General features: G+C 41.8%; 2 protein-coding genes across 2 annotated transcripts; both read right to left on the bottom strand.

Annotated features, from left to right (window-relative positions):
• Positions 1 to 297: 297 nt before the first annotated feature.
• SUPV3L1 (Suv3 like RNA helicase) lies at positions 298 to 13,812 on the bottom strand. Its single transcript, NM_001006498.1, is given in 15 exon segments — positions 298 to 1,113; positions 1,502 to 1,650; positions 3,539 to 3,715; positions 4,709 to 4,789; positions 4,990 to 5,209; positions 5,725 to 5,818; positions 6,208 to 6,388; positions 7,254 to 7,345; positions 7,548 to 7,625; positions 7,915 to 8,026; positions 8,562 to 8,730; positions 9,311 to 9,425; positions 10,624 to 10,731; positions 10,988 to 11,065; positions 13,555 to 13,812. Coding segments are annotated over 15 exon segments (2,385 nt in total). The 5' UTR covers positions 13,790 to 13,812; the 3' UTR covers positions 298 to 617.
• A 299-nt stretch (positions 13,813 to 14,111) lies between these two features.
• On the bottom strand, positions 14,112 to 25,905 carry VPS26A (VPS26, retromer complex component A). Its single transcript, XM_421577.7, has 9 exons — positions 25,843 to 25,905; positions 23,155 to 23,304; positions 21,408 to 21,480; positions 19,822 to 19,978; positions 19,531 to 19,695; positions 18,760 to 18,866; positions 17,630 to 17,698; positions 16,676 to 16,818; positions 14,112 to 15,832 (listed from the first exon to the last, which is right to left on the bottom strand). The coding sequence occupies exons 1-9, from the start codon at positions 25,843 to 25,845 to the stop codon at positions 15,719 to 15,721; spliced, it is 981 nt and encodes a 326-aa protein (XP_421577.2). The 5' UTR covers positions 25,846 to 25,905; the 3' UTR covers positions 14,112 to 15,718.
• Between the last annotated feature and the right edge of the window lie 74 nt (positions 25,906 to 25,979).

Here is a 25,979-nt window from a genome sequence, read left to right as displayed (position 1 = left end):
TTAATTTTTCTTTTTGGCAAAAATAATAATAATAAAAAAATTCAAAGAGCAAGGACAGGTTTAAGTACCCTTCACATGACAGAATTTACCTAAAAAAAATCCTGTGACCCGAATTTAACCCCCAAGTATTAACACAAATGCTTTTTGCCTCCTCCCACATTTCCACAAGAGACAAAGGTTAGAAGCACATGACTCATATCACCATCCTGACCAAATTTCCTGCCAGGCTGCTCATTATCTGTTTGTTATCTTCTAAACTCTGCCCTTTGAGAAGGTATGGAATGAGTAGCTAATTCATTACCAGTGAAATATCTGATGTTTATTAATGATGTGAGGATATCTTTCAAGAAGGCATCAGGTTCAAATATTCACAGAGCAGTATATCATACACCATTGCTGAACACCACAACTGAGAAAGTGTACAGCAGATTGCTAAAAGCAAAGGTATGGCCTCTGAGCCTACACGAGTGTATTTCTCTGAGTGCTTCACATAACCGGTCACAGGTGGAGGAAAAACATCAAGGAGCTGCATCAGCGTAAACATGAAATGCCAAAGAAGTTATTAAAATAGTATTTTATTTTAGGAATAAAAACTAAACAGAATCAGGACATGGATTCTATTTTTTCTTTTTTCCCGTTTCCTTTGAACTACTCTGGTCATTCCTCTTTGAGGCAAGGCCATATCTACCACTCCTATGCTGATCCTGCCACTCGCTCTCCAGCTGTCTCAGCATCTCTTGCGTTAGAAGTCCTTCACGTAGCAACCTGTTGGCAAGAGATCCACGTCCGTGGCTTTTCAGATCCTCCTGCCTTGTGGCAGACCGATAGGTTCTCAAGCTCTTTGCTCTTCTTTCTCCAGGAACCTCCAGTGCTATGGAGAGCGGCTCCGCAGATTTTGCATCACGATGGTCTGAGACCGTCCTAGCATCTCTCTTAGTCCTTGAAAGAGGAAAGCCTTCTGACATAACTTCTGCTGCTCCAGGAGCAGCACCAGACTGGGAAGCTCGGATCAGCTTGGTGATGTTGCAGACACCAATTTGTATAATGTCGTCTAGTTTTTTCTGAATATCCCTTACGAGGGCAGCGTCAGGGAACATATCCATGAAGCGGTAACTGAAGAGGTGAAACACAACAAGACATGGTTAAACCTTTACGTTAAAGGACTACTGAGTGGGACAAAAAAGAGACACATACTATGTTAAGTGAAAAAGAAAATGCATTACACATTGCATGGGAAGATCACTGTAATTTAAGCTGTATTTCTGATGCTCCTATTCGGGATACCCTTGCTCCTAACACTCTGCCAGTCACAAATTGCTCTCTGCAGAACCCATGACTTGTTCCCACAACAAAGCTACATCAGCATTTCTCAAGACCTTCAAAGGCCATGGATGAACCCACACTGCACTACATACACACTGGCAGGACAGACACTGCTTTTCTAGGACTGCACATCATAATATTAACAGAAAAAAGTGATTCTCAAGCATTGAGTTAATACCTTAACCACAGATAGAGGTCAAAAACATCATGAACAGCTTCGAGGTGTACTAGTTCCTTGATGTTCTTTGGCGGAGCTAGTGGCCATTTGGTGTGTCGACAGAGCCAGTCAAATGTTAGAGGCTCATTCCTACTGAACTGTCTTGCAAACTGGGGGGGGAGGGAAGAAGAAAAAAGTGGATTCAGTGAAATCTGCAGTTAGTCAGAAGGGAAGAAATAAAGTTGTTTATGACACTATAGTTTCTGAAACCAGTTGTATTATTCATTCAACTTGTACACAAACAGGCTATTTACACTCCTCATAGCTGACAGAACGTCCATTTGTACTCTGACAGCTACACTCTAGCAAAGGTCAACTGAAACCCTTAGAGCATGGAACTGAATGAACACTTAGTAGAGTAGTCTGCTCCTAGATAATGTTTTCATGCCAGTTTATTATTGAAGGAACAACCACTAACCAAACCAAAGTAATTCCAGTGAACTAAGTTCCCTTGAGTCTGTATCCAATACTCCAGAAAATACCTGCTTTGTTTTACACAGCCCAAATGCCACACATTCTTTTACTTAATTACTCAACCCAGGAGTCATCTCTCCTTTCCCAGACCTCATTAATACAATTTGTCCATGGGCCATGCACAGAGTTAAGCTGCAAAAGTACAGAGCTATCCAGAAAAACATAACACTGGAGAAACATGATTTCACCTACCAGAACAAGACTTTGTGTTTTCTACTCCTATTCTACACCTATTCTGTTCATTGTCTTGTTTCAGAATCTCCAGGATTGAGAAAATTATATTAAATGTGTTCCTTGACTTAGGAAATGCATTATTCACAATCCAGGCAGGTTAATGTGCAATAACAGCCCGTCTGAAAGATAAACATCTCTGTTCTTTTACTAACAGACAAACAAGACAAATAAGATTTAAACTAAAGAAATACTGAGGAGCGCTGATGAATTTGTGTAACTGGTTCCTAGCTGGCTAACACCAGGATTTTTTTTTTAATAGCAATGGGAATTACATTCACATAGGCCTTTAGCAATGTACCTCCCTTTGTATTACGTTATGCCTTCCTGCACCTCTATTACTCAAGATCTGAATGCTTGGTATTTTTTTTAAGAATGGACAAGTCACTGTTTCACTGTTTAAGCTCTTTAAACTGATCACTCAGCTTTTAAGGAAAGTCAGCATCCATTTTTGAAAGGCATAAGTCTACCTGACATCTGTGATACGAGGTCACAACATATTATTAAAAACGTTTAATATAATCCCTAAAACAGGAAGAAAACAATAGTGTCAAACAAAGTAAAAATACTTGAAAGAAATTATTAATTTTGAAAAAGTGAAAGGACTAGGGAGCCTATAAACAGGAAGGGAGTAAACTCTTTGAAAGGGTAGATAATGGCAGGACAAGGGGGAATGGTTTTAAGTTGAAAGAGGGAAGAGTTAGGTTGGATGTTAGGGGGAAGTTAGGGGGAAGTGGTGAGGTGCTGGAACGGGCTGCCCAGAGAGGTTGTGGATGCCCCGTCCCCGGAGGTGTTCAAGGCCAGGTTGGATGGGGCCCTGGGCAACCTGGTCTAGTAAATGGGGAGGTTGGTGGCCCTGCCTGGCAGGGGGGTTGGAGATTCATGATCCTTGAGGTCCCTTCCAACCCAGGCCATTCTGTGATTCTGTGAAATCAGCTGACTAAAAATTCCTGAGAGGAAAAGAGTTTATCCAGGCCTGAAAACTGAAGTGATGCAATTCTGACATCAAATTCACAGGATTACATCCTGTGGGATTTCAACTCTACATAACTGTGTTTTAACACCAATCATCACGTTAAATCCCACATTCCCCTGGGTTGCTGACAAGCTAACACCTTGAATCAGTGTCTCCTTGTTTTTTAGGGACTATTTTTCACGACCAGAATTAAGCTTTAAGAATGCTCTCAAATGACCTAACAACAAAACTCCCAGTAAATACAGCTGCTCGCTACACCACAGTATGCTTAGTCTAAAATAAAGTTGACATTTTCTGAAGAACAAACAATAACTGACCTTCAGCAACGTGGTACACACAAAAGGCTCTTTTCTATTCAAGGGTGCAGTGCAGAAGACGTATCGTGATCGCAAATTCAGTGGAATGTGCTGAATCATATCTGCTAGGAATTTAAAGTCGTCGATATTGCAGACAAAGTAAAGCCCATCAACTTGTGAGAGGCTCACAAAAATATCCTGTGAGAACATCATCAAACAAAGAGGTTTGTTATTACAGGAAAGAGCTGTCAAACTTCTTACTACCAAAAGGAACAAAATGATTTGGTGGTTTAAATGCTGGTTATACTGAGAGAACAGTTAAATATCAAATGTAATCCACAGTAATAAATTTATAAAAAGGGAGGGGGGGGAGGGAGTAGAAGGATCAGAAGTGCTACCTCTACTCTTTGAAATGTGATTTGCATTAAATTCTCTGACACAGGCTCAGAAGAGAAAACATAATGCACTCACTATCCTTTATTAAGCATTTTCAACTGGTTTTCTAAGTACCCAATGCAGTTTTCTAGAAATGTTCATTTCAGCTACAAAGAATGCTATCATAAAAATCAATCACTTCCAGGTTTGCCACTTAGCATGGCGCAAAAAGCTGACCTTACAGTACAAAAAAAAAAATCAACAACTGAGCTATTTTTAGGCCAATGCCAGGAGCAGATCTATTTTAGGAAGCAAGGAATCAAAAGATAAATATGGTGTTGCAAAAGAGGTGTCCAAAGAATACCTGACAATTATCCAAGGTTTGGAGAAATAAGAGATGCCACAATGCTGTTATGTGCCCACAAGACTAGTTTCTCTGCTGTATATCTCCTGAAGGGTTTTTTTTCAAAGTTCTTTAGAAAAGCACTGAGCTTCTTAACAAAATATGTGAATGAATACTTAAAGATATCAATAACAGACTTCTTTTTTTCATTAATAAACCTCAGTACTTACAAGCTAGCCCAGAAACTCACACATTTTAAAAGTCTGCTGTTAACCTACCAGCATAAATCTTCCAGGCCTCCGAAGTATCATCTTCTACTTCTAGGTTAGAAATTGTATACTTTGCTATGTAACACTGTAACATCAGCAAACAATACATGCCTTACAAGCGGTCACCTTCCTAAAGTACTGGTTTCTTAGAAAACAGTGACAATGCACAATGCTATGGAAGCTAATAATTTCAATTGTTCTTACAATTAGGTTAGATAGAGTGGCGTCAGGGAGGTGATAAGCAAACATTTCTATCTGCTCGGGAGTAGGATGTAGGCCAGCAGCCTAAAGGAAAAAATAAAGAAAACATTTTCCATTAATTCTCAGCATTGTTCTTACGTTAGTGCATCAGATACAAAATCTAGAAAGACAAAACTTAACTGGAACATAAAATCTTCTATGTCTGAGCTTTCAATTCTTAAAAATATAAGCAGTTTCAATGTAACTGAAGCACATCTGTACAAACCGGGTAGTGAGACTCTCACCTTCACAGGGGGCACAGCCTCGCTCAGGATCTCCTTCAGCTGCAGCAGGTCATCACGGTGCATTGCAGTGACTTCTCCTTGCTTGAAAGACGAGCCAAAACGCCCAGCTCTGCCCGCAATTTGTAGAGCCTGAGAGGTTGTAATTGAATCTATTTCCTTCTCTCCTTTTTCGTTGACGGTTGGCTTTACTATTGAGTTAAAAATTATTCTTTTTATACACCTGAAATATATGAACAAAAACAGAGAGGAATCCCTCTTGAAAACCATTTCCACTATGTAACCTACTGCAGAAGAATGAAAGCCTTATTTTCTAAGGCCTCTTCTCCTACAAAATAAATGGCTACAGACACTACTTAGGAACATATCATATTCAAAAGGGCACTGCTACACCACATCCCTTAGCATCACATCCACACGACTCCTAAATATCTCCAGGGATGGCAACTCCATGCCCTCCCTGAGCTGCCTGTCCCAATGCTCAGCCACTCTGAAGAAATTATTCATGACATCCAATCTACACCTCTGTAGGCTTAGACTGAAGCAGGTTCCTCCCACCTTATAACACAAGATTAAGTCCAATAAGCCGTTCAAATTAAAGCTTAGTTCTTCACCGTCAAATTTATCAGTACTTCAGAATTAAAGCATTATGTACTGTGTTATCCAGAAACAAGTGAGGAAACTAATGCAGGTATTAGATCCCAAAAAGTCATACTACAACCAGTCCAGAGTACTCACAAATTGAGTCCCATTCCGATGGCATCTGTAGCAACTAAGATTTTGCATGGGTCATTGGGATCATTGAATTTCTTTGCCTGTTCAAGTTTTGTTCCTAAAGCAGAATGACAGAAACTTCACATAGCAAACTCTTCTTATAAAATAAATACAGAATATTACTACGATTGATGACTTTATAGTAAGTTAGGAAAAATCTTTTTATTGGGTTGGTATTTGGCTGTGGTTGAGGGTAGAGGGACAGGAGAGATTTAAACCATTCCCAGAGCTGCTGAGAGACTTAATTTAACTAAGTCTATATAAAGGACAACATTAAGTAATAAAATGGTACATAATAAAACATCTAACACTAAGATCACAACATCAGCCAACAGAAGTCTTTCTCTCACTATATTTAAATGCAACTAAAACTTCATTTCAAAAGTTTTTCTACAAAAGCATCAAAATCAGAAGATTCTCTTAAAAATAAAAGGAAGAATGCTCTACCTGGTGGCAGACTGCCATATATAACAGCACATTCTAATCCTCTAGCTTCGATCTGTCGACTGACAGAATAAATGTCATTCTTACTGAAACAAACAATGCAGTCCCCAGGCTGGAGGTTATCTAAAGACTCTAAGGCATAGTCCAACACAGTAAGAGGAGTGAGTCTCTTGTAGTTTCGGACCTAGAAGCAAAGAAGTTATCAAAGATAACATGATTTTAGATGAAAAATTCCTCTGGAAGATCGTACAGCACAGTTACCATCCCGACTGACCGTAACACTGAGGGACCTCTCACTGACAATAATTATCTCTTCAGTTAATTACTTAAAAAAAGGTACAATTGCATACTTGTAGCTGAGAACTATAAGGCCTTCACAAGAAACAGACAGACTATACATCTGTACATGTCAACTAGATTAAAGTGAAGAAATACATAGGTTACATAACACTGGCCATTCTAGTAAGAAATAAGAGCCTGTTTTCAGTATTTCAGTCATCCGAATGTTCTAAGTGGTTCTCTTTCATAAGCCATACAAACCAGCAATCACAGATACATAAAGCCACACCTATTCACAAGGAATTATGCAAGCTGGATTTTCTTAGGATCAAATTGTGATGTGTTTTAATAAGGTTCATAAAGGAGCCTTCTGAAGACAGCAGCTTTTATGACAGGAAATTTGAGTTTCAGACATTTTTCAATCTCTTTCTTCTAGAGATGAAAGCTCTTCTAACTCTTTTTCTCGTCGTATGGAGAGTAACTATCAACAGATCAAGTAACCTGAGCAAAATGAGGGAAACAGTTCCATCTAGGAAGAACAGAACTGCAAAGAAAGCCACTACCTTTCTTTAAGAAAAATAAAACAAAAAAGAATACAAACACTTTATAACGCTTCCTTCAGTTTACAGGAATTGAGAAACATTTTACCAAGAACTACTGGAAGAGTAAGTTTGATCAGTGGTATCCCAGACAAGAGCCCACATTTAAGTTTGTTTTCCCAGCAAGAGCTTAATGTTCTATCCATAACTTCACAGAACTAAAAAGCTTACCTCAACCTCCTCCCCTGTAGTGTACATGAGCTCTGTCACCAAATCAATGGCAGCGCCTTCTCCACAAACATGGATTTCTTCTGCACAGAGTCCTAAACAAGACCCAGTAAAACAAAACGTTACACATTTATATCCAGCAGCAGATTGGCCGACATAAACAGTTACCCAAAACCTACATTTTGCAGCTAAACACACTGAGGACAATACATTTCACCTCACATTAGATTAAAAACTATTGTCAATAGTCCTATCTACCCATGAACAAAAGTTAATTGTCAACACTATCAAGCTTACCCAGAAGGGCCCTTGTCCAAGCCCATCCTCTGGCAGGATCTCTGATCATCTGAATTTCATCAATCACAGCAACCTCATCTTAAAAACAAAACAAAACAAAAAAAAAAAACAACAGATGCATCAAGGAACAGCAGTGCTACACAGGAATATCACAAATGCTTTTCAAAATAAGTTGCTGAAATCAAGCTAAACCTCTACCACCAAAAAAGCTACACTACAGTGATCCAAGTTTTACTGAAACTGCTCTAACACAGTACAGAAATCTTTCCAATGGGAGTGAAAAGGAATAGCTGTGCTACCTCACAGAGTCCCAGCAATAACACACAAAGATCCCATAGATGTCAGTGAAACAACTGAGTATACGTACAAGGTGTGTTAGTGCTGCACATTTCAATGGTACAAGCAATATGAGATGCTTGTTTGGCATCTTCACTGGCATACACACGCTCTTCTCCTGTCACCAAATCACATGGCACATTCTACAAGAATTCAGAAAACTCATGTTAAATTTCCTCATTACAATACAATGTTCTTCCCAAAGGGGAAAGATATCAGTTTCTTTAAGCAGCTTCTAAGACAGTATTCTGAAAGCTATCCAGAAGATAACTCCACAGCATTTTGAGACTTGTGCCCTGCATTTAAGTCCTATTAGACTGAAGGGCACAATGAAGAGGTAATATCCTTAATTAGATGCCCTCCTCCATTTCTACAAAAAAATTACATCTTACAGTTAACAGCACAACCAGGCTGAACCCACAGAGAGAAAATAGCAATGGAAACTGAATGCAGGTTACAGGGAGGACAACATGGCATACACTTTGGAGAAAGAGATGTTCTGCTCTACATAAATCTGAAATGACCACTGGGAACTGACACTGCTACAAGTTTGCCAAAAGCACCATTTTAGGAACACTGCTTCATGGACTACTTCAAGCAGTTACAACACTTAATGAACATGCATTCATGAGACTACTCCAATACTAAGGGTATGGATAAGTAATATAACATACTGACAGCAGCATTACTCTTTTGGAAGATCTCATGAGCCAGAAGTTTTAGTGGACCACAGTATATTCCAGATTTTGCTGACAAAAACCTCTGGATAGCATGGTATGTTTTTCCACTATTTGTAGGGCCAGCATGGAATATTATCTTTCTCTGAATAGCCCTGGCTTCTGGATACCTAAAACACACACACAAAAAAAGATCTGTTGAACCCATATTTGATGTTCTGGATACTGATTTAGGCGAAATTCTTAAACATTCATTTATTATTAAACATTTATTTAAAAGCTTAAAGACTTCAGTGGGTATTGAAAACAGAAAGCTCAAGTTCTTAAGTACATCCAGTATAAAGGGGTCTTACGTGCTCATCACACTAAACATACAATCCTTTCTACCATTTAGATTTAAATTTACACACAGTGTTCAAAACAACCCTCACTGCTATGGTCTGTCTCTTTGGGTACAGTAACATTTTAACATTACAACATATTAATTCCTAAATACAGCCAAAAGACAGCTTTCTGGAGAGCCAATACTAACTCGGTTACCTTCATAACCGATAAAACCATACTTTCCTCATAATTGATTGCAATATATCTTATAACACGGATAAGAATTTCTGACACAAGCTGTTGTAAAAACAGAAAATTGACACTGAGAACATAACGCAAACATACATCAAAACATTTTAGTCAACAGACTTTGAAATTCTGAATCACTAAGAAAAGGAAACATCACCATCACTTAAACTCACTGACCAGTTGGGCGGCAACCGTAGATCACTGATCTTGCGCAGATCATCCATACAGTCCAGCATCGGAAAGATCTGCTTTGCATGTCGCAAGAAAAATGGAAAGAGATCATCCACGTGACCTGGAAGACAAATGCTGTTAAGTTTATGTGCCTGTCTGAAGGTTGGCATCTTCATAACACATTCTTTCAGCTTCCAGCCCTCTGCAGAAAAACAGAAACTAACACGAGTACGTGAGCTCACAGAAGAGCATGAAAAAATATCTTACATCAGTTCATTCACTCTTGCTAGTCTTCAAGACATAAGAAGCTACCAAAAGCAGGGTGAGAATTTTTTCTGTCCCAAGAAGACATGAGTCTTTTCTCCCTGAACTCACATGCTGCCTTGGAATGAGGTAAAAAGCTTTTAGAATGTGTTTGTTGACAAAAAAGAAAAGCAGAGGAGCTCCAGAATAGTTTGTAGCCAAACAGTTCTGAATGCTGCAGAGCAGACATGGGGTCTTAAATTACTATCATTAAAAACATACATACAGTGCTAATGCTAAAGTTCAAACTCCGGAGAAAGTTGTTTCTACAATTACCAGCTAGCATCACCCCTTGGTTAGGTGCTGCTAATTACAACATATAACGCAGTAAGCAAGGAAGCAACACTTTCTCCTACTACAGGATGAGGGGAAACAGTTTCAATTTGGAGGAGGGTAGATCTTTACTAGATATCAGTAAGAAATTCTGTACTGTGAGAGTGGCAACACACTGGAACAGGCTGCCCAGAGGGATTACAGATGCACCCTCCCTGAAAGCATTCAAGGCCATTCAAGGCCAGGCTGGATGGGGCTGTGAGCAACCTGGTCTAGAGGGAGGTGTCCCTGCCTATAGCAGGGGGGTTGGAACACATAGTCTTAAATGTCCCTTCCAACCCAAACCATTTTATGATTCTGATTCTACTAGTGACACACAGAAACAGAAAGTGGTCACAGAGCTGAGTTCCCAAGTTTCTCAAGCCACCAGAGCAGCAGAAAGATCTCAAAGTGCCCCCTAGTGACAAAGGAACACACGGAACAGCGCAGTTTTTATTTCAGCAACGAAGAGCTGCTACAAAGCAATGGGCTTCCGCTTGCTGAGATCTCCACCTCTTTTGTTTCCAGGTCAGATGGTTTAAAGACAGAACACTGTCTGGGCATAGATATTTCTAAAGAGGAAACAGTGATTTTCCACCTCTTTCACAGCATGGCAGGGGGGTTCACAGATAGGTAGGTGAATACAGAGGTCAAAAACAGGAAAAAAAAATGCACGTTATCTTACAAGCACTCCAGATACTTGCCTGCACCACAGCATATATCATTGAGAATAATATGCAAATCAGCACTCACAGAACTGGATTCCATGATATATTTCCTAAAGCTTATAAAGGCTTGGTGAAACAGGCGAGCTGCAAAAGATAATGAAAATCTGAATGTGAGTGGGATCACAACACTGTATTTGTGAGCAAAACACTGATGTGGTCCACCAAAAACCTATTCCTTCGCATTAAATATTGCAAGTAAATGTAAGGTTATTTGAACCCAGTGAGAGAGGCAACCTAACTAAGCACCGTTGTGAGAACCATGAAAGACTCAATCTACTAATAATCATATCCAAATAAAACCAGATTTCACATAAAAGAAAATCTTAGAACATCCCCTTACCATCTAATCCATTTTCTGTTCCTAGCCTTTGGATTTCTTTTCTCTTGTAAAACTTATTTAAGTTTTTCAGAACTTCACCTGCAAAAGAAGAATAACATTTTTTTAGCTTGCCCAAAATCACATTTTGCTGACCCAGAGGTCACTACTTGCAGTCTCATTACTCTGGAGAGAGGGACTCTCTGCCACGCTGAACAGTCTCAAATGATTTCTCCCCAGATTAACCACCGTCACTGATTAAGGCTTTTGTGGAAGAAGACAATCTTAAACTGCAATAGAACAGCTTCTCCCAGTAGAGATAGGAAACCATAAGCAAGGGAACTTGCAGCAAACATCTTACAAAACAAAACAAGAGGAACATTTTGGGGGCAGTTTGCATTGTTGGTTTTTTTTTCTGGCACCTACCAGTGAGCAGTAGGTTTTAATGTGGAAATTAAATCTGCTTGAATCACTCAATTAAAGCTTTTACTGAGCATTCTGAGAGACCTCCTCTGCACACTGCTTCTAAGACACACACACTCGGGAACATCAGGCAAACGAGGTGCAGAGTTCTTCCTATTTCTCTGCTAAAATAAAGGTGGGGAGAAGGAAACTTAGCAGGCTTCCTTCATACGGATCATGAATTAAAAGATTTGACATGAACACCTGATTACTATGAAGTTATCAAAAAACCCTTCCCCTTCCCTGAAAGGGAAGCTCTGAGTTGTTAAATATATATATATATTTATATATATATATATATATATATATATATAGCCCCACAGATCTCATCAGCACCTAGCCACAAGCTTATGCTATTCTTAAAATCAATGCCTATGAAGTCTGTATGACACAATGCCAGGACTCATACAAAATGTTCTGCTGGCAAACCCATGGGGTGCTACACCACTGTGCTTCACTCTCTACAATTAACTACTTAATTATTTGAAACCTCCACCATGACATGGAAAGTTTCCCATTAAATCGACCTTAGTTAATCAAAAGATTGCCTCTTTTTCTGAAAAATTACATTCTAGAGCAGAGGTAGCCTATTTTGAATAACAAAAGCCACCAGGTGACAAGAGCAGAAAACCACTGCAGCCAGAGCCAAAAGTGTGAGAGTGGTGGCTACATCCCATACGCCATGAATTGTTACAGCAGCATTATGAAAGGATTTCCAACTACAGCCTGAAGACTACTTCTGGAGTGCTCACACGGGTAACTGAGTAAGACCAAGGCTGCTGTCAGCAGGCAAACATTACTAAGTAGCCATCTATACCTTCATCAGAGAATGGTTAAGGGCAAAGGAAACCAAAGACAGATTGGAAAACACCACAGTAGGAGTAAGAATGAGTTCTTCTGAGAAGCTTCTGTAGGAAGGGTCAGCAGTTAACATGAAGTCAGACGTATCTGAACTCACAACCTGCTGGCCTTCACTGCAAGATGAAAAGGTCTGCCAGAACATGTGTCACTATCCAAGGCAATGTGACATTAGGACCATCACAGCTCTAAACACCCAAGGTCATGATCCTTCCTAAAAACATTCATCTCAAAAATAAGGTCAACCTGGACAAAATGATGCTGCCATCACAAGCCAAATAATGTATGGCCATGGTAACTTAATGCACATAGTCAAAACTATTTCTGCAACAACATCTAGCAACCAGGGTAGATGCTCAGGAGACGTGTCCTACCTCAATCATTAATTGCCCTTTGTACCATTCACTCCTGTTTTAAGAATTCCCTCTCTCAACCATTTTCTCATTCCACAACACTATTTTAGCTGCCGTTCTTCAGTTACTTGAGCATTACTGATTTCTCAGCACAGTTTTTCAATTAGACTTATGTGGTCTAATCCAAATGACCAACCAAACCACTCGTTCAGGCATTTCTTGTTTCTGATGCAGGAACTGCTGACAACATCCCACCTTTCTCAGCTTCCACCTCTGGCCTCTTCTACCTATGGCAGCAAGCACATACCCGTGGTCTGACAGCTCAAGACGCACAACTGACTTTCAGTACGCTTGAGTGTTACAGCTACACATCAGCTTTATCTAGAACTGCGAAGCTACATGGCACAACGTGCTGGTCTTCCATATAGTAGATTTCTCTGTTCAAAAGGATCATCAGTTCCAACTCCTAGCTCCACACAGAGAGCCACGTGTCTGAGAGCATCGTCCTGACGCTTCTTGAACTTAGTGAAGCTCAGTGCTGCGACCACTGCCCCGGGGAGGCTGTTCCTGTGCCCTTCTTCGGTGAAGAACCTTTTCCTGATATCCAGCCTGACCCTCCTCAGTCACAGCTCCACACCTTCCCCTTGGGTTCTGTCACCGGTCGCCGGTGAGCAGTGCTCAGCACAGCCCTCTGCTCCCCCTCGTGAGGAAGCTGTAGGCTTGAGATCCAAACAAACCGACATCACTTCCCCGTGCTTCCAATAACTGGGGTTACCGAAAGTAACACGCCACCAGAGCACTTTAATTATGCCCGGCGCCCGCAGCTCGGCCTCCCCTCCCCCCGGCATCCACCCCGCCCTCGGACGGACCGCGCTCGCAGCGCGGGCCCGGCTCACAGGGCACCGCCACCCCCCTCACCCTTGTCGAGGGGTCGCGTGAGCTCGGCGCCCACGTCCTCCTCCGCCGCGCCCTCGACAGGCTTCAGCGGCACGGGCACGAAGAGGGAGGTGTCGGGGGCCCGCAAACCGCCGCCACCCGACGATGAGGAGGAGGACGAGGCGGCGGCTTGGCGAAGACGGACTGCCCCGCCATGGCGCAAGGCGAGTCCCGCGCGGGACGACAGCCGCAGCAGCGGCCACGCGCACCGCCTCATCGGCAGCGAAGGGCAGCGGCGGCGCAGGGAATGCGTCACAGTACGGCGCCCGCCTTCCGCCGCGCATGCGCGGTCCGCCCACAGCGGCTGTCAACATGGCGGCGGTCGGCAGCCTTGCCCTGAGGGAGCGAGTTCGACACGCGCCGGGCCGCTCCCTGGCTGCAGGCCGGAACTCCACCCAGCTCCTTCGTACCGGGCCTCCCCCGTCCCTGCTGAGATATAAATAAATAAATAATCACGTACAAAATTACAACTCAAGTTTGCAAAGGCAGAGCTGGGAGCAGTTCAAGCAACCCCCCCACGAACAAAGACAAGCCGATGCTTAGTGAGAATACAGCTATTTTAATAAGTCAAATAGCAGCTCAGTACGTTCCTTGTTTATTATACATGGTTGCACAATCTGAGGCTGGTTAAATACAATCAGTTTCAAAATATCTCAGAATAATTTTCAGATTACAACATGCAAGTGACCATGAAAATATTTGGCTTTTTATTTTTTACTTTATTCTTTAGATTTCTGAACAGGCACTTACATGAGGGAGTTAAATTTGCTCTCTTTCAAAGATACCCACGTGAAGAGAAGTATCCTAGCATATAGTACAGAGTCTTTGTCTGCTTTATCAAAGTGCCACAGTAATAAAACAGTTCTTACAGAAATGTAATTCAATTATTTGCTTACTCATAAAGTAAGGTTACCAATGACACTTGCACTGAAGTCAAGAAGCCTTGGTTGAAAGGCCAAGTGAACTACGAGCGCAAGTAGCCTCCCACACAGCAGGCCTCGCGTTGCGCCCACGTCTGCGAGCGGACTACACGCTCACTGGGAGTAGATGAAGGCTAACTTGTTTGAGCTGTTTCTTCAAACACTAAATGCATACGAGATGATCAAGACAAACGATCTGCTGTGCCAGACAAGCTTCCAGCCACTTTGAAGCTTGCCTAGCTTCACAATACCTTCCTAGGAGAGCACAAAAAGCATGTTTACCATCCTCACAGGCCTAGATGGATGAGGAAGAGGATCTCCTCATAGGATATTTTGCCCCTCCTGTCAGGACAGTGAGGAAACAGACTGTGAAGGAAGTGGAAACAAAAAACCACAAGGACACATGTAACTGTGTATTTGCAAAATAATCAATGTTACCAGTGTTTAGAATCACTTCGATACTTTACCCACTCACCACCTGAAGGTGAAAACATTAGAACACCTCCAAAGCCATTAGTTACTGGGCAATGAACCCTCAAAAGTCAGGGGTGACTCAGGTGAAAGGCTTAAGAGAAGAATGGCAAAATGAGAACTAGGGGAAGGGAGGGCAAAGACGTTTACTAACATTCTTTGCTACTGAAATTCAAAGCTTCTTAGAAACCTTGATAAGGTGTCTGAAGGCTCCAGTTATAGTGCATAGACATGCAGCTTCAGTTAAACCCTGTCTAATACAGTAATTAGAAATCTCAGGACAAGTCCACAAACCTTGATTTTTAGTGTGATTTAGTTATTTGTCTTACTGCCATTTCAAAATCAAAACAAATGCAAATAAGCAACATTGGAAAAAGACATGCAATAAACCAACATGAGAAGGAAAATGCTTTTATCTACACCGTGACCAGCAAAATCAAATACACCAGCCTACCATGCATGGAAATAACTAGATTTAAGCTTATGCATATCCAAGTGCATATAACATTGTCAAATAAAAGAAAATGTGCAGTATAAAATAGCTTAAGAAAGTTCCAGTGTTTGAGAAAGCACTTTATTTTAAAGGTATATACATACTTGAATGTTTAACTGAAGAACGTTTTAGTAGTATGGTAAATGCAGCACTGTAAGATGAAGGAAGACGGTTGTAATGGGAATTTTGGCCTTCTTTTCCCACAGGCTGCTGCCATCTTTAACCTGCTGAAGCTCTGCAAAGTTTTTCACCATATACTAGTTCACATCTCAGGCTGCTCAGCAGATGCTTGTGATTCTGGAGATTCAAATCGCTGGTGAAAGTTTGTTCGTTGTTTCCTCAACTTCTCAGGCGCTTTTCTCCATAGAATTATTTCCTATTTGAAGAAGCAAACACTTATGAAACAGCTATTTACCACAAAGCCAGTGGCACCATTAGACACTTCTAGGCGAAATGGGTAAAGGCTTTTGGAAAAAACTCTGCATCCTATTATTTTACATAGGCACTGTACTGTTCTGTTGTTATCAGAAAGACGCCAAAATAATTCAGTTTACCTATTTAGTTGCAACCCAAACACACATTTAACATACAAAGTGTCACCTCTTCTTTAACAATCCTACCACTCACTGATAGTATTAGAAAAACCCAAGAAGTGTTTCCTCCTCATTTTCTCAAACTCCAAAGCCCATAAGAGAATTTGTCTGCTCCAGTTACTTTCCATTTTCTATAGTTATATCACCTTGTCTATCTTCTAGAAGGAAGATTCTGACAGACGTTTTGTCATAGCTCACATGGCTTCATGCCAGCGACCCTTTTCACTATTCCCTTCCTTAGTATATCCTCAAAGTTTTCAGTCTAATGTCTTGCCCTTACTACACTTTTGTAGCTTTGAACCTAGGAAAATGCTCAGAGTAGAAATTATCTGCAGGAGCTAAGAGAAACCAAGCAAACAAATGCACCAGTAACTCATTTTAACTATACAGCACATAGTCTTGATATTCCAAGTACACAGTTATTTTATGGCACTTAGTGTTCTATCTTTGCTGTCAGTCATCTTCACTATTCTGCAAGCTAGGATTTTCCATACATCTTTCAACACATTCAAACACAGAAATTTTTACACCATACATGAAGCACAGCAGGCCTCTACTATGTTGAACATTCAAAGCAGGATGCAGAACATTACTGAATTCTGCAACAAGATCCACCTGGACCATACCTGTTGTTTGAAGTATCGTCTGTCTTCCTCATCCACAAGTACTAGATTTAAGAAGTACCTCACTGAAAATTTCTTGTTGACATCTCTCATTGTAGGAGTTGGGTCATAGCCTGCTAAGAATAGTCTAATAGGAATCGATTCACCTTAAAGAGAGAAGTTTCAATTAGTTCCTGAAAACTAGTTAACATCAACAGTTCTAGAATCCATGCAAAATAAGAGCAACTTCCCAAGCACTGTGCCCTTTCTTTTCACGGAAGGGAACAGACTTCCAATACCTAAGGCAACAGCCTTCTCACCAGCAACTTGCACCTCTCATTAGGTTTCAGATAGTTTAAGGTTTTTCTACATATCACCAGCACCAGCTCCCACAAATGTGGGAGTCTAGAATAAGAATTAATCATCATGCTTAGACAGGGCCTAAGTTACACCATCTTTTGCTGCCAAAGCACCTTTATAGTACTGCTGCTGCCTAAGGCATCTACAAGCACTCAGATGTCTGAGTCCTGACATCAGCAGCAAGAGTTCAGAGATAGAATGTTTGCTTTAAAAAATAATAATAAAACATACATACACACACCAAACACAGAGCTAAGTGTGAAATCAAAGGCAGAAGTCAAAACACTTGATGACCTTAAGAGATCTTTTCCAGCCTAAATTATTCTCTGATTCTGTGAAACTGTATCTTGAACTCTCAACAGCTGATCTACATCACACAGTCAACCTTGAATCAAAGTGCTACACTGATGAGTCACAGGATTTCCAATGCTAAATAAATGTAAGAACTACCAGGATCCCAGTGAAATTCCTTATGTCCATGAAAACATCAGTTTTAAATAGGAAAGTAGTTTCTCCAAAAGAAGCTTACACAAGCCACTTTCTTCCTAATTTATTTTCTTTTAAGTACAATTTTAACTCAGAATGTTTACTCTTCAAAATAGTATCACAAGTATTTACCTTTAACTGGTGCACCATCCATTATTTCATACTTGGCAATCGTTTCAGTCTCTGTTGTGGTACTGGGTCCTGGTAAAACAAATTTGCACTGAGAACACACACTTCAGTTTTAGACCTATTTACCTACAAAATCTTATCACAGCAATTTCTACTCTGCAGCACTGGAATTACACACTTTTTTTTTTTCTTTTTTGCCTTCCATCATTTTTAAGTCAAGCATAACTAAAGCAAGCAAAACCACCTCCCAGACAGAATAACTGCTTCCTACTACCTCCTCCCAGTACTGACACAGCAGCTCTGGCTACAGCCTCTTCAAAGAAGCCCTCGGTACACAGGCTTTAAATAAGGGAGAAGCATGGAGGGTATGATCTGTGCAACTTTTCCATTCAGAGGCCAACACCAGCAACTGATACTGGTAGGCCATGGTCAGACTAAAAACCTAAAAGGTCTTCAGTCAGCACAAGAGCCACTGTTCTCCAACACCTAAGATGAAGTACCACCTAGGTTAGTGACAAAAGAAAGAAAGCACAACTACTTGCCATTCCTCTACTACTACAGAGGCAGGTTCTCCACACAAGAAACTCTCTAAGGCCCCAGCCACTTGGGAAGGAAGTCATAAGCCACAACCTCTTACTGCCTTCTCACTGCACACTGCAGTGTGCAAACCCAATCTGCAATAATGAAACTATTTCTCCTTAAAAACCTCTTGAAATTTTCCATCACATCTCATTTAGGCTAATGGAAAATGATGCATTTTTACAGTAGAAGAGAGATTTCATGCCACCAGCTTATCTCTGCAGACACAAAGCAGTCTTCAAGATGCATTTTATTCTTTTTCCTTTGTTCATTATCGAATAAAGACTGCTTAAGCTCTTCTGTATTTCTGCATGAGCTCCATTTACAGTGGTTCAAGTCTGTAGAGCTAGCCCAACACTCATAAGGTCTGAGGCATCGCTCTGGGGTTAAGTACAATATGCACGAGATGCAAGTGGTAGTCAAACACCCGTGAGAAACAAGCACACTGAGCACCAGCTCAGCCAAAGCTGCAACTGCTGACTTCATTCTCCAAGTCTGCACAAGGCTCAATTGGCACCCAAGTTGTCATCTCTTTCAGATTTTGTTTTTCTTACCAATTCCAGTAATCTCCTTTTTGATCAGCTGCAACTCCATGTGCTGAATTTTTATTCTCACTAAGAGGAAATAAATTTTTCCAACAATCACATCCTTTAAGTGGTACCTATAAAAGAAATGAACAGGGGTTTTCATTAAAGAACGAGCATTCCTTTTACATCTCCTTCAAAAAAAGGTATATAGGCAGTTACCTTATCCACCTCTCACTCAGATACAACTTCCCCACCGAGTTAAGCATCTCAGCCAGACCAGTGTAATTAGCACCTTTCCATCACTGCAGCACCAGTAAAGGAAGTACCGCAGTTTCAAAAACAAACAAACCAACCAACCATTAATATCTGCAGTGACCTTCCCATTAGTACTGAAGGCAAAACAGACAAGGATTCCCCAAAAAAGGCCATCGTAATTAGTAAGCAAACAGCTCAATACAATAGTCATTGGAAGCATTGCTTTAAATTTCAAGTCTCTAGATGCCAGGTTCTTCATCAAGTAGAATCATAGAATGGGCTGGGTTGAAAGGGACCTCAAATATCATCGAGTTTCAAGCTCCCTGCCATTGCCAGGGACGACAACTACTAAACCAGGCTGCCCAGAGCCACATCCAGCCTGACCATGAATGCATCCACGGATGGAGCGTCCACAACCTCCTTGGGCAACCTGTTCCAGTGCATCACCACCCTCTGTGAGAAAAACTTCCTCCTAAGTATTTTGTTTTCTAACTTTTTCTTCCAAGGTATTTATTTGCACATTTCAATCGAAGTCACACTTACTTTGATTTATTGTATTCAAATTCTATATGAAGACAGTCTTCAATCCCTACTTCCATTTTAATGGAGTTGTTTACATCTGGGTATGTAGCAAGCTGATGAACAATCAGATCATACTCTTTCACTATGTCAGACAGTCGTCTCACTATTGTCACTTTTAGAAAATACCTAAGGAGAAAGCCACAAAGTTAGTCAGAATTATCCAGCACTGGGGAGAAGAGGGACAACACAATTGCTTAATTATGGAATATCCTACAGGATTGGAGGGGAAAAAAGGTCCTAACAGATACACACCTCAGTCTGACATTGGCACCAATGTAGGATTCATATGGCTTCTCAACCTGCATGAATTCAAAGTCATAGCTTCTGCTCTGGGTCAGCTCTCCAGGTAAGGCGAGTTCCTTCACTAAGTTGACAAATTCATGCGTATTGCTCTTGTCATTGAAGAGCTCTACAATTGAGGAAGATAAAGTAGAGTAGATTTCAATGTTTTGGCTTCTAAACCAAAAAAAATACATACAATAAATTAAGACATTACTGCAATTATTATTCATCCCTAGATCTATGTCATGTGATTCCCACTGAGATTAAAAAGTTACAAAAATTCAACCTTACTGTTAAAAAAATATACATATATTCACTTTATTTATATAAAAAACAAGTTTCTCCACAATTACCTACTAAAAATACCAGGTAAGCACATAGGCAGCAGCAGAAATGAGGTCTTTGGGGTTTTGTTTTTTTTTTTTCTTTCTTCGGGTGTTTTGGTTTTTTGTTTTTTAACAGAATGAAGCATTCCAGAAGAGAATAATTGTGCAAATAACTTCACAGTTCACTACAGCCAGTTCAACAGAAGCATGTGTCACTAGTAACCACTTACTTTCTAATACAGGCACAAGCGAAAGGTGTGCTTTACTTGCTATGACAAGTGTTGAAGTGATACAAGGCTCTATTTACTGTACCAGCCAGAAAAACACACAGAAGAGCAGGCTTGAAATGTATTTGTAACATGTAGCTGGAGCTAGTCTCCAAGCAGTGCAGTCAGGCTACTGGGGAAGTTTTTTGTATTACTGTATTAAAACTTGAAAAAAATGCAAGGAAATATGGATAAGTCAAAAAACAGTAACTGAAGTCACTTCTGCATAACATCTTGAGAATTTCAGAACTGTAGCATAAGAAAAAGATCCAGGAAAAAAAAAAAAGCAAAATTCAAGAAACACTACATCTAACTACAGTAATTCAAAGAATGCAAATCTTGTACCACAACAGATGAAGAACACATACAGCTACTAGAAGACAGACTAAAAGAAGTTGACATATAGGAGCTTTGTTTTTAACCCCCTGCTGTCACTTCTTTTTTTCCATGTCTCTTCTTCAGAGCCAGAATTAAATACTACAATTCAGAAGTCTAGCACACCTGATATTTTGGCTCGGAGCCTTAAATACAAAAGACACGAGCTGAAAAAAAAGATTGAAATGCCTTGAGTTGCTTTTCACATTAGCATCATTTACCATCTATAATCAGTGGAGACTGTAAGTTAAAAATGCGTACATCTAAAGACATGGAGTTCAACCATGTGCACTGTGGCCACCAGTTTTGAGAAGTATCTTGTGGTTCTTAATCAAGTTCTCAGCCTGTCTGAGACAGAATACTTGCCATCCCAGTTCTCCCTCACAGGTACGCATCATCCATGATTTTCTGACTGACACACATTAGTACATCACTTGTGTTAAAAAGGTAGAATATAATCTTTCTTTGGTACGTGTCAGCCACTGACCTGACAGGGTTGCAACAGATGAGCCAAATTGCTGCAGCCACATATGCAAAGTTCCCATAAACCACACCTACCTAACATCCTCTTCACAGCTTCAGAACTCACCAATTTGTCCTACAAATTCAATTCTAATTCCTTGGTGCTCTAATCTCTTGCCCTGCTGCTTAGAGACATTCACCTACAAAGACAAAAAAAGCAAGAGTTAAAACTTCAACATTTTTACTCAGCAAAAAAAAAAAAAAAACATTACTACATGCCCATGAAAACTGCGGTATCTTCTCAACAGCATTACCTGAGCTTGAATCAAATCAAATGGCTGATTTTAAAATTAAACATTACCTACTAATGTCCCACTAAAGCCTCTAAGAAAAATCTGACCATCCGCAAGACTGAACTTAAGTAGACCTGAAAACATTATGCCTCACAATTCAGTATCCAAGCCAGAGTTTCAGCTCTGTTCATGTAAGCTTGCAGTGACGTCCATGCCATCTTTGAAGGTAGAGAGCTTCAAAACATGTTCCAACAGTCACATTTGGAAGTCCAAAAAAGAACTGAATCAATCCTTTCAAATCAAGTGCACTTAAGCCTTTTCCTCAGCAGAAAGTGAAATATTCGGTTTAGAGAAGTCAGTGCAAAAGCAATAACAACATCTGCTACCAAGATTTTTGAATTTGATTTTCATAAACAGACCTCAACCTCACAAAAACAGATTCTATAATGTTACTCTCCACGGGTGTAAAGCATACCCAAAGTTTCCTCATTAGACAGCTATTACTGGAGAAGTTCCTGTATTTTAAAATCCAATACATTGCTAATATCTGAGTAGAAAGCAAACTAAGTGAATGATTAATCACTGTGGTGAAAAGAAGGGAAGAGACAATAAACTACTGTTCTTCCAAGCCTCCTGATCCCACTGTGCCTGTGTTTGTCAGAGCCCCTCAGGCACCTCTCAGGAGCTGCTGATCAAGGAAAGAAGTCATCAGGCCAGCAAACATGCAAAAGTTGGTTTCCTCAGTTTCCTGAGTTTGAGGGCTGTGCTATGAGAGTTTCACATCCCTTGAAGGATCTTTGCAGAGAACCAAGCTCTTAACATGGAAAGGCAACAGAAGAGCAGGAAGGTGCTTAGTTACGGTAAGTCAGTCAAGACTAAAGTAGGTATTTAGAAGTCAGTCTCAGAAACCAATACCTAAGCTTCTTGGAGCAAAAGCGAATCCTAACTGAAATATTCAGAGAATGAGAATGGCTCTAGTAAAACAAGAATGATGGCAAGAACTCCCTGGGTGTGATAGTGAAAGATGAGGAATCCCTCTGGCAATCCCTGTTTCATTTCTCACCTGACAATCCTCACCCCCACCAAGAAAAACTCTTGTTGACTCAACAGCCAGCTGAACTTAACACACTGCTCCTCTGATACAGTTCCAGAAACCACTTCGGGGCATGAAACATAAGGCTTAGCTTCAGGGTATGCAAAGTAGGTTGGCTGCACCAGCCAAAAATTACTCATATGCATATGGAGTTGTGGATTTTGGAGTTCAAAGGGAAGAAAGGGGGGCGGGTACAGTTTGGAATAGTTTTCTTGTCAGAAGGAAAGACAGGATTGCATGTGGACACACAGGCAGCTAATTCACAAAGTCAAGATGACCGGAAAAGATTATCAGAAACAACAAACTACTGCAAAGGCCCAGATTTCCCAGCTGCCTGAATAACTATGGTTGAGAAGATCAGATAAAAGAAGATAGTGTTTTCTATTTGAATAACTGCCTAACCCGAAAGGGCGGCTCTTGCTTATGCGTTTGCTTTTGATTTTCTATACGCATTACCAGCAGTAAAGTAATTCATAGCAAAAAGTTACCTTTCCTGAAACAGATTCACCATCGTAGAAGAGAAAATGCTTTTCTACTTTACCATCTTCTGTTTTCATTTCTGCTGTCTTTCGCGTTTCTGCATCATTAAGAATAACATCGATCTCACAAACAGGACCGAAGAAGCCTCCAAGAAAACTCTGCAATAAAGAATTCTTGAGTTACTTCCCAGTGGACGCTCCATTTTAAATGTGGTATTTACCTGCAGCTGTGCTCCACACATGGGGGGAAAACACTTGTGCTTGCATGAAGTTACAAAGCCATTCAGTACTCAAGACACAAAATTTAGCAGTGATGAAAGACAGATGTTCATGTAGCAAGTAACTGCAATCGGGTCAGTTTCTAATCATATTTACTGTTAGATCGCAGATTTCACTTTCAAAAAAGTAATCTCTTTTAATCACACTTCAAAAAAAAAAATCTTGTTAACAAGTTTATTCTGCCTTGTTTGGGATTTGGGACAGTGCGTAGTTTTCAGCATAGTTTACACCCATTGTAACTCACTGCATAAACAGCAGTAACAGATGACCAGAAGTAGGAGGGGTAACAGAGCAAAGCAAGGTGAAAACAAACAGCTAAACGGGGATCTAACGGAATGCAGGGAGCAACCCCCTGGTTAGAAAAAGCTGAATAAGGAACTTTTATCTGCTGCCCCCTCTTGCGCCCTGTCATTCTCACAGGAACAAAAGAGAAGATCAACAGGTGCAGGAGACAGCAGCTTTTCATATGACCTACCTCAGCTATTCCACTCTGCTATCAGATACAGCGGGTGTTTCATGCTTACCTGTAACACCGCTCCAGACACTGATATACTGCAAGCGTTAAGTCTTTGTCCTCACCTTATGACAGCACCTCCTAGGCACAACCGTCTGACTATTATCAAACAAGTCTCACTCTTTGACCTTGCTCAAACATTTCTCACAACAAACTGCAAAGCAGTGTAGCTGCTCTATGGAAGCTCAATAAGGTCCATACTGGATGCCACATCTTTTTCTTAAGAACCAGGCACTAATCTGCTTTGGTGTACTCAAGCAGACAATGTGATACTAATTCAGAGCAATGTTTTTGTTCTATTTGTTAAGCACTTGTTTGTTTGGGTTTGTTTGTTTGTTTACAGAAGTTAAGCTTGGTTCTGGATAAGGGCATCCATTTCAGCTGTATGAACAGGGAATATGTAAAACCATCATTCTCGCTTTATCAGCTGCGCAGGAACACATCCAAAACCTGAGATCCTGAAGTAGGACTGAAAACAAAATAATCTACAAGTGTGTACAATCCAAACGCAACTGCCCAGCAGCAGGAATGCTGAGCAACTTGCTGCAAGACATGGTGCAATTTGGAGCTGTAAAACAGCCACTCACACATGCCTAAAGCAGCTCTGTATTTGCTCAGAAAGCAAGTGGCCCTAGCTCCAGCCACACAGCTCCAAGGCTTCAGTTACAGACCTACGTACATCTCTTCCATGTTCTCAGAGGAAAGCAAAAGCAGACAAGCAGGCAGGTAGTCAAACCCAAGGCTGAACAGACCTCTGAGTGCCTGCCAACCACATGCAGGTGCATTCGCTGCTGAAATGAGAAAGGAGACTTTGGGGTTTTACTGTTGTGTTCTTTTGGGTAGTTTTGCTTGTTTTTTTTTTTTTTTTTTTTTTTTTTTTTTTTTTTTTTTTAAGTGACCACACACTAGAATTGTTCTGAGTTCAGTTCCTGCAGAAGGGGGAGGCAGAAAAAACCCACGAGATTTCAGATTTTTAGGTTATTTTAAGCTGTCACACAAGTTATTTCGGCATAGTGATCTCTCTTTCCTTCAGCTTTGTATTTGCTTTCCAGGTTAGCCTTGTGCTTCCATCCCCCCAGACCACACAAGGAGGCACATTACCTCCCGGTGAGCATTACACGGGGTGGTCACACAGCACTTTCCACGCTGTGAAGCTGCACCGTGACTTGGAGCAGCCAGCCAGCCCTACCCCCGTAACACACCGCTGCCCAGCACACGGTTTGCGTGCTCCAGCTACACCCTCAGAAATTAGCTGTGATCTCAGCCGAGAGGACGTGAACATATGGAGCAGAGAAAGCAGCAGCTCCTCCAGTTGCCAGCAGATACTGCTGCAGGGAAGCTATGCAAGACAAGACGCTTTACTCTGAGAACCCACGCTGTGTCGTACCGCGTTCCGGCTTAATAAAGACGGAACGGGGTTTTGAGAAGCCGGCCAAACGCTACAGCGCGTTCTCGCCCTCGTGAGGGAGGCGGGGGGTGCCGATGCTGCCGCACGAGGGCTGGAAGCACCGCGCGACGTTGCGGCCACACCGAAGGCCAGCCGTGGCGGTTTCGCCACGAAACCTCGCCTAAGAAGGGGAACGCGCGCACGGGGAGGCGAGGGAACACCCCGCGGCGGAGCGGGGCGCTGAAGCCGGCTGCGGCCCGTTACTTCCCGCTGCCCCCGCCCGCAGGCCCCGCGCCGCCCGCTCCCGCCGCTGGGGCGCAGCCCGGGGCCGGCCGTACGGCGGCGGCGGCGCACCGCTCGCCGCAGGCCGGGGAAGGGCCGTCGGGGCGGCTCTCCTCACACGCAGCCACAGGTGGGCAGAGAGGCGCCGCCCGGGCCGGACGGCCGCCTCGGACCGCGGTCCTACGCGGGACGGCGGTCGGCGACTAACGGCCGCCGCCGCCCCGCCCCCACTCACCATGGTCGGTGCCCTCCGCCGCCGCCGCGCGCCACCAGCAGCCGGCCCGCGCCCCTGTCATGTGACACTCCGGGCCGCCACGCCACGCCCACGCCCCGCGGCACGTGACCGCCCCCTCCCCTCAGCGCCCCGTGGCC

This window comes from Gallus gallus, chromosome 6, assembly GCF_016699485.2.
Source record: "Gallus gallus isolate bGalGal1 chromosome 6, bGalGal1.mat.broiler.GRCg7b, whole genome shotgun sequence".
NCBI lineage: Eukaryota > Metazoa > Chordata > Aves > Galliformes > Phasianidae > Gallus > Gallus gallus.
This window is presented reverse-complemented; position numbering and strand designations above follow the sequence as displayed.

Excerpts from the sequence above, each read along its gene's own strand:
- VPS26A (XM_421577.7), bottom strand. Across the intron at positions 21,481-23,154 it reads GTGAATCTGTTTCAGGAAAG|GTGAATGTCTCTAAGCAGCA; the intron begins GTAACTTTTTGC and ends TTGTCTTTGTAG. Across the intron at positions 16,819-17,629 it reads GGATGGTGCACCAGTTAAAG|GTGAATCGATTCCTATTAGA; the intron begins GTAAATACTTGT and ends TCTCTCTTTAAG.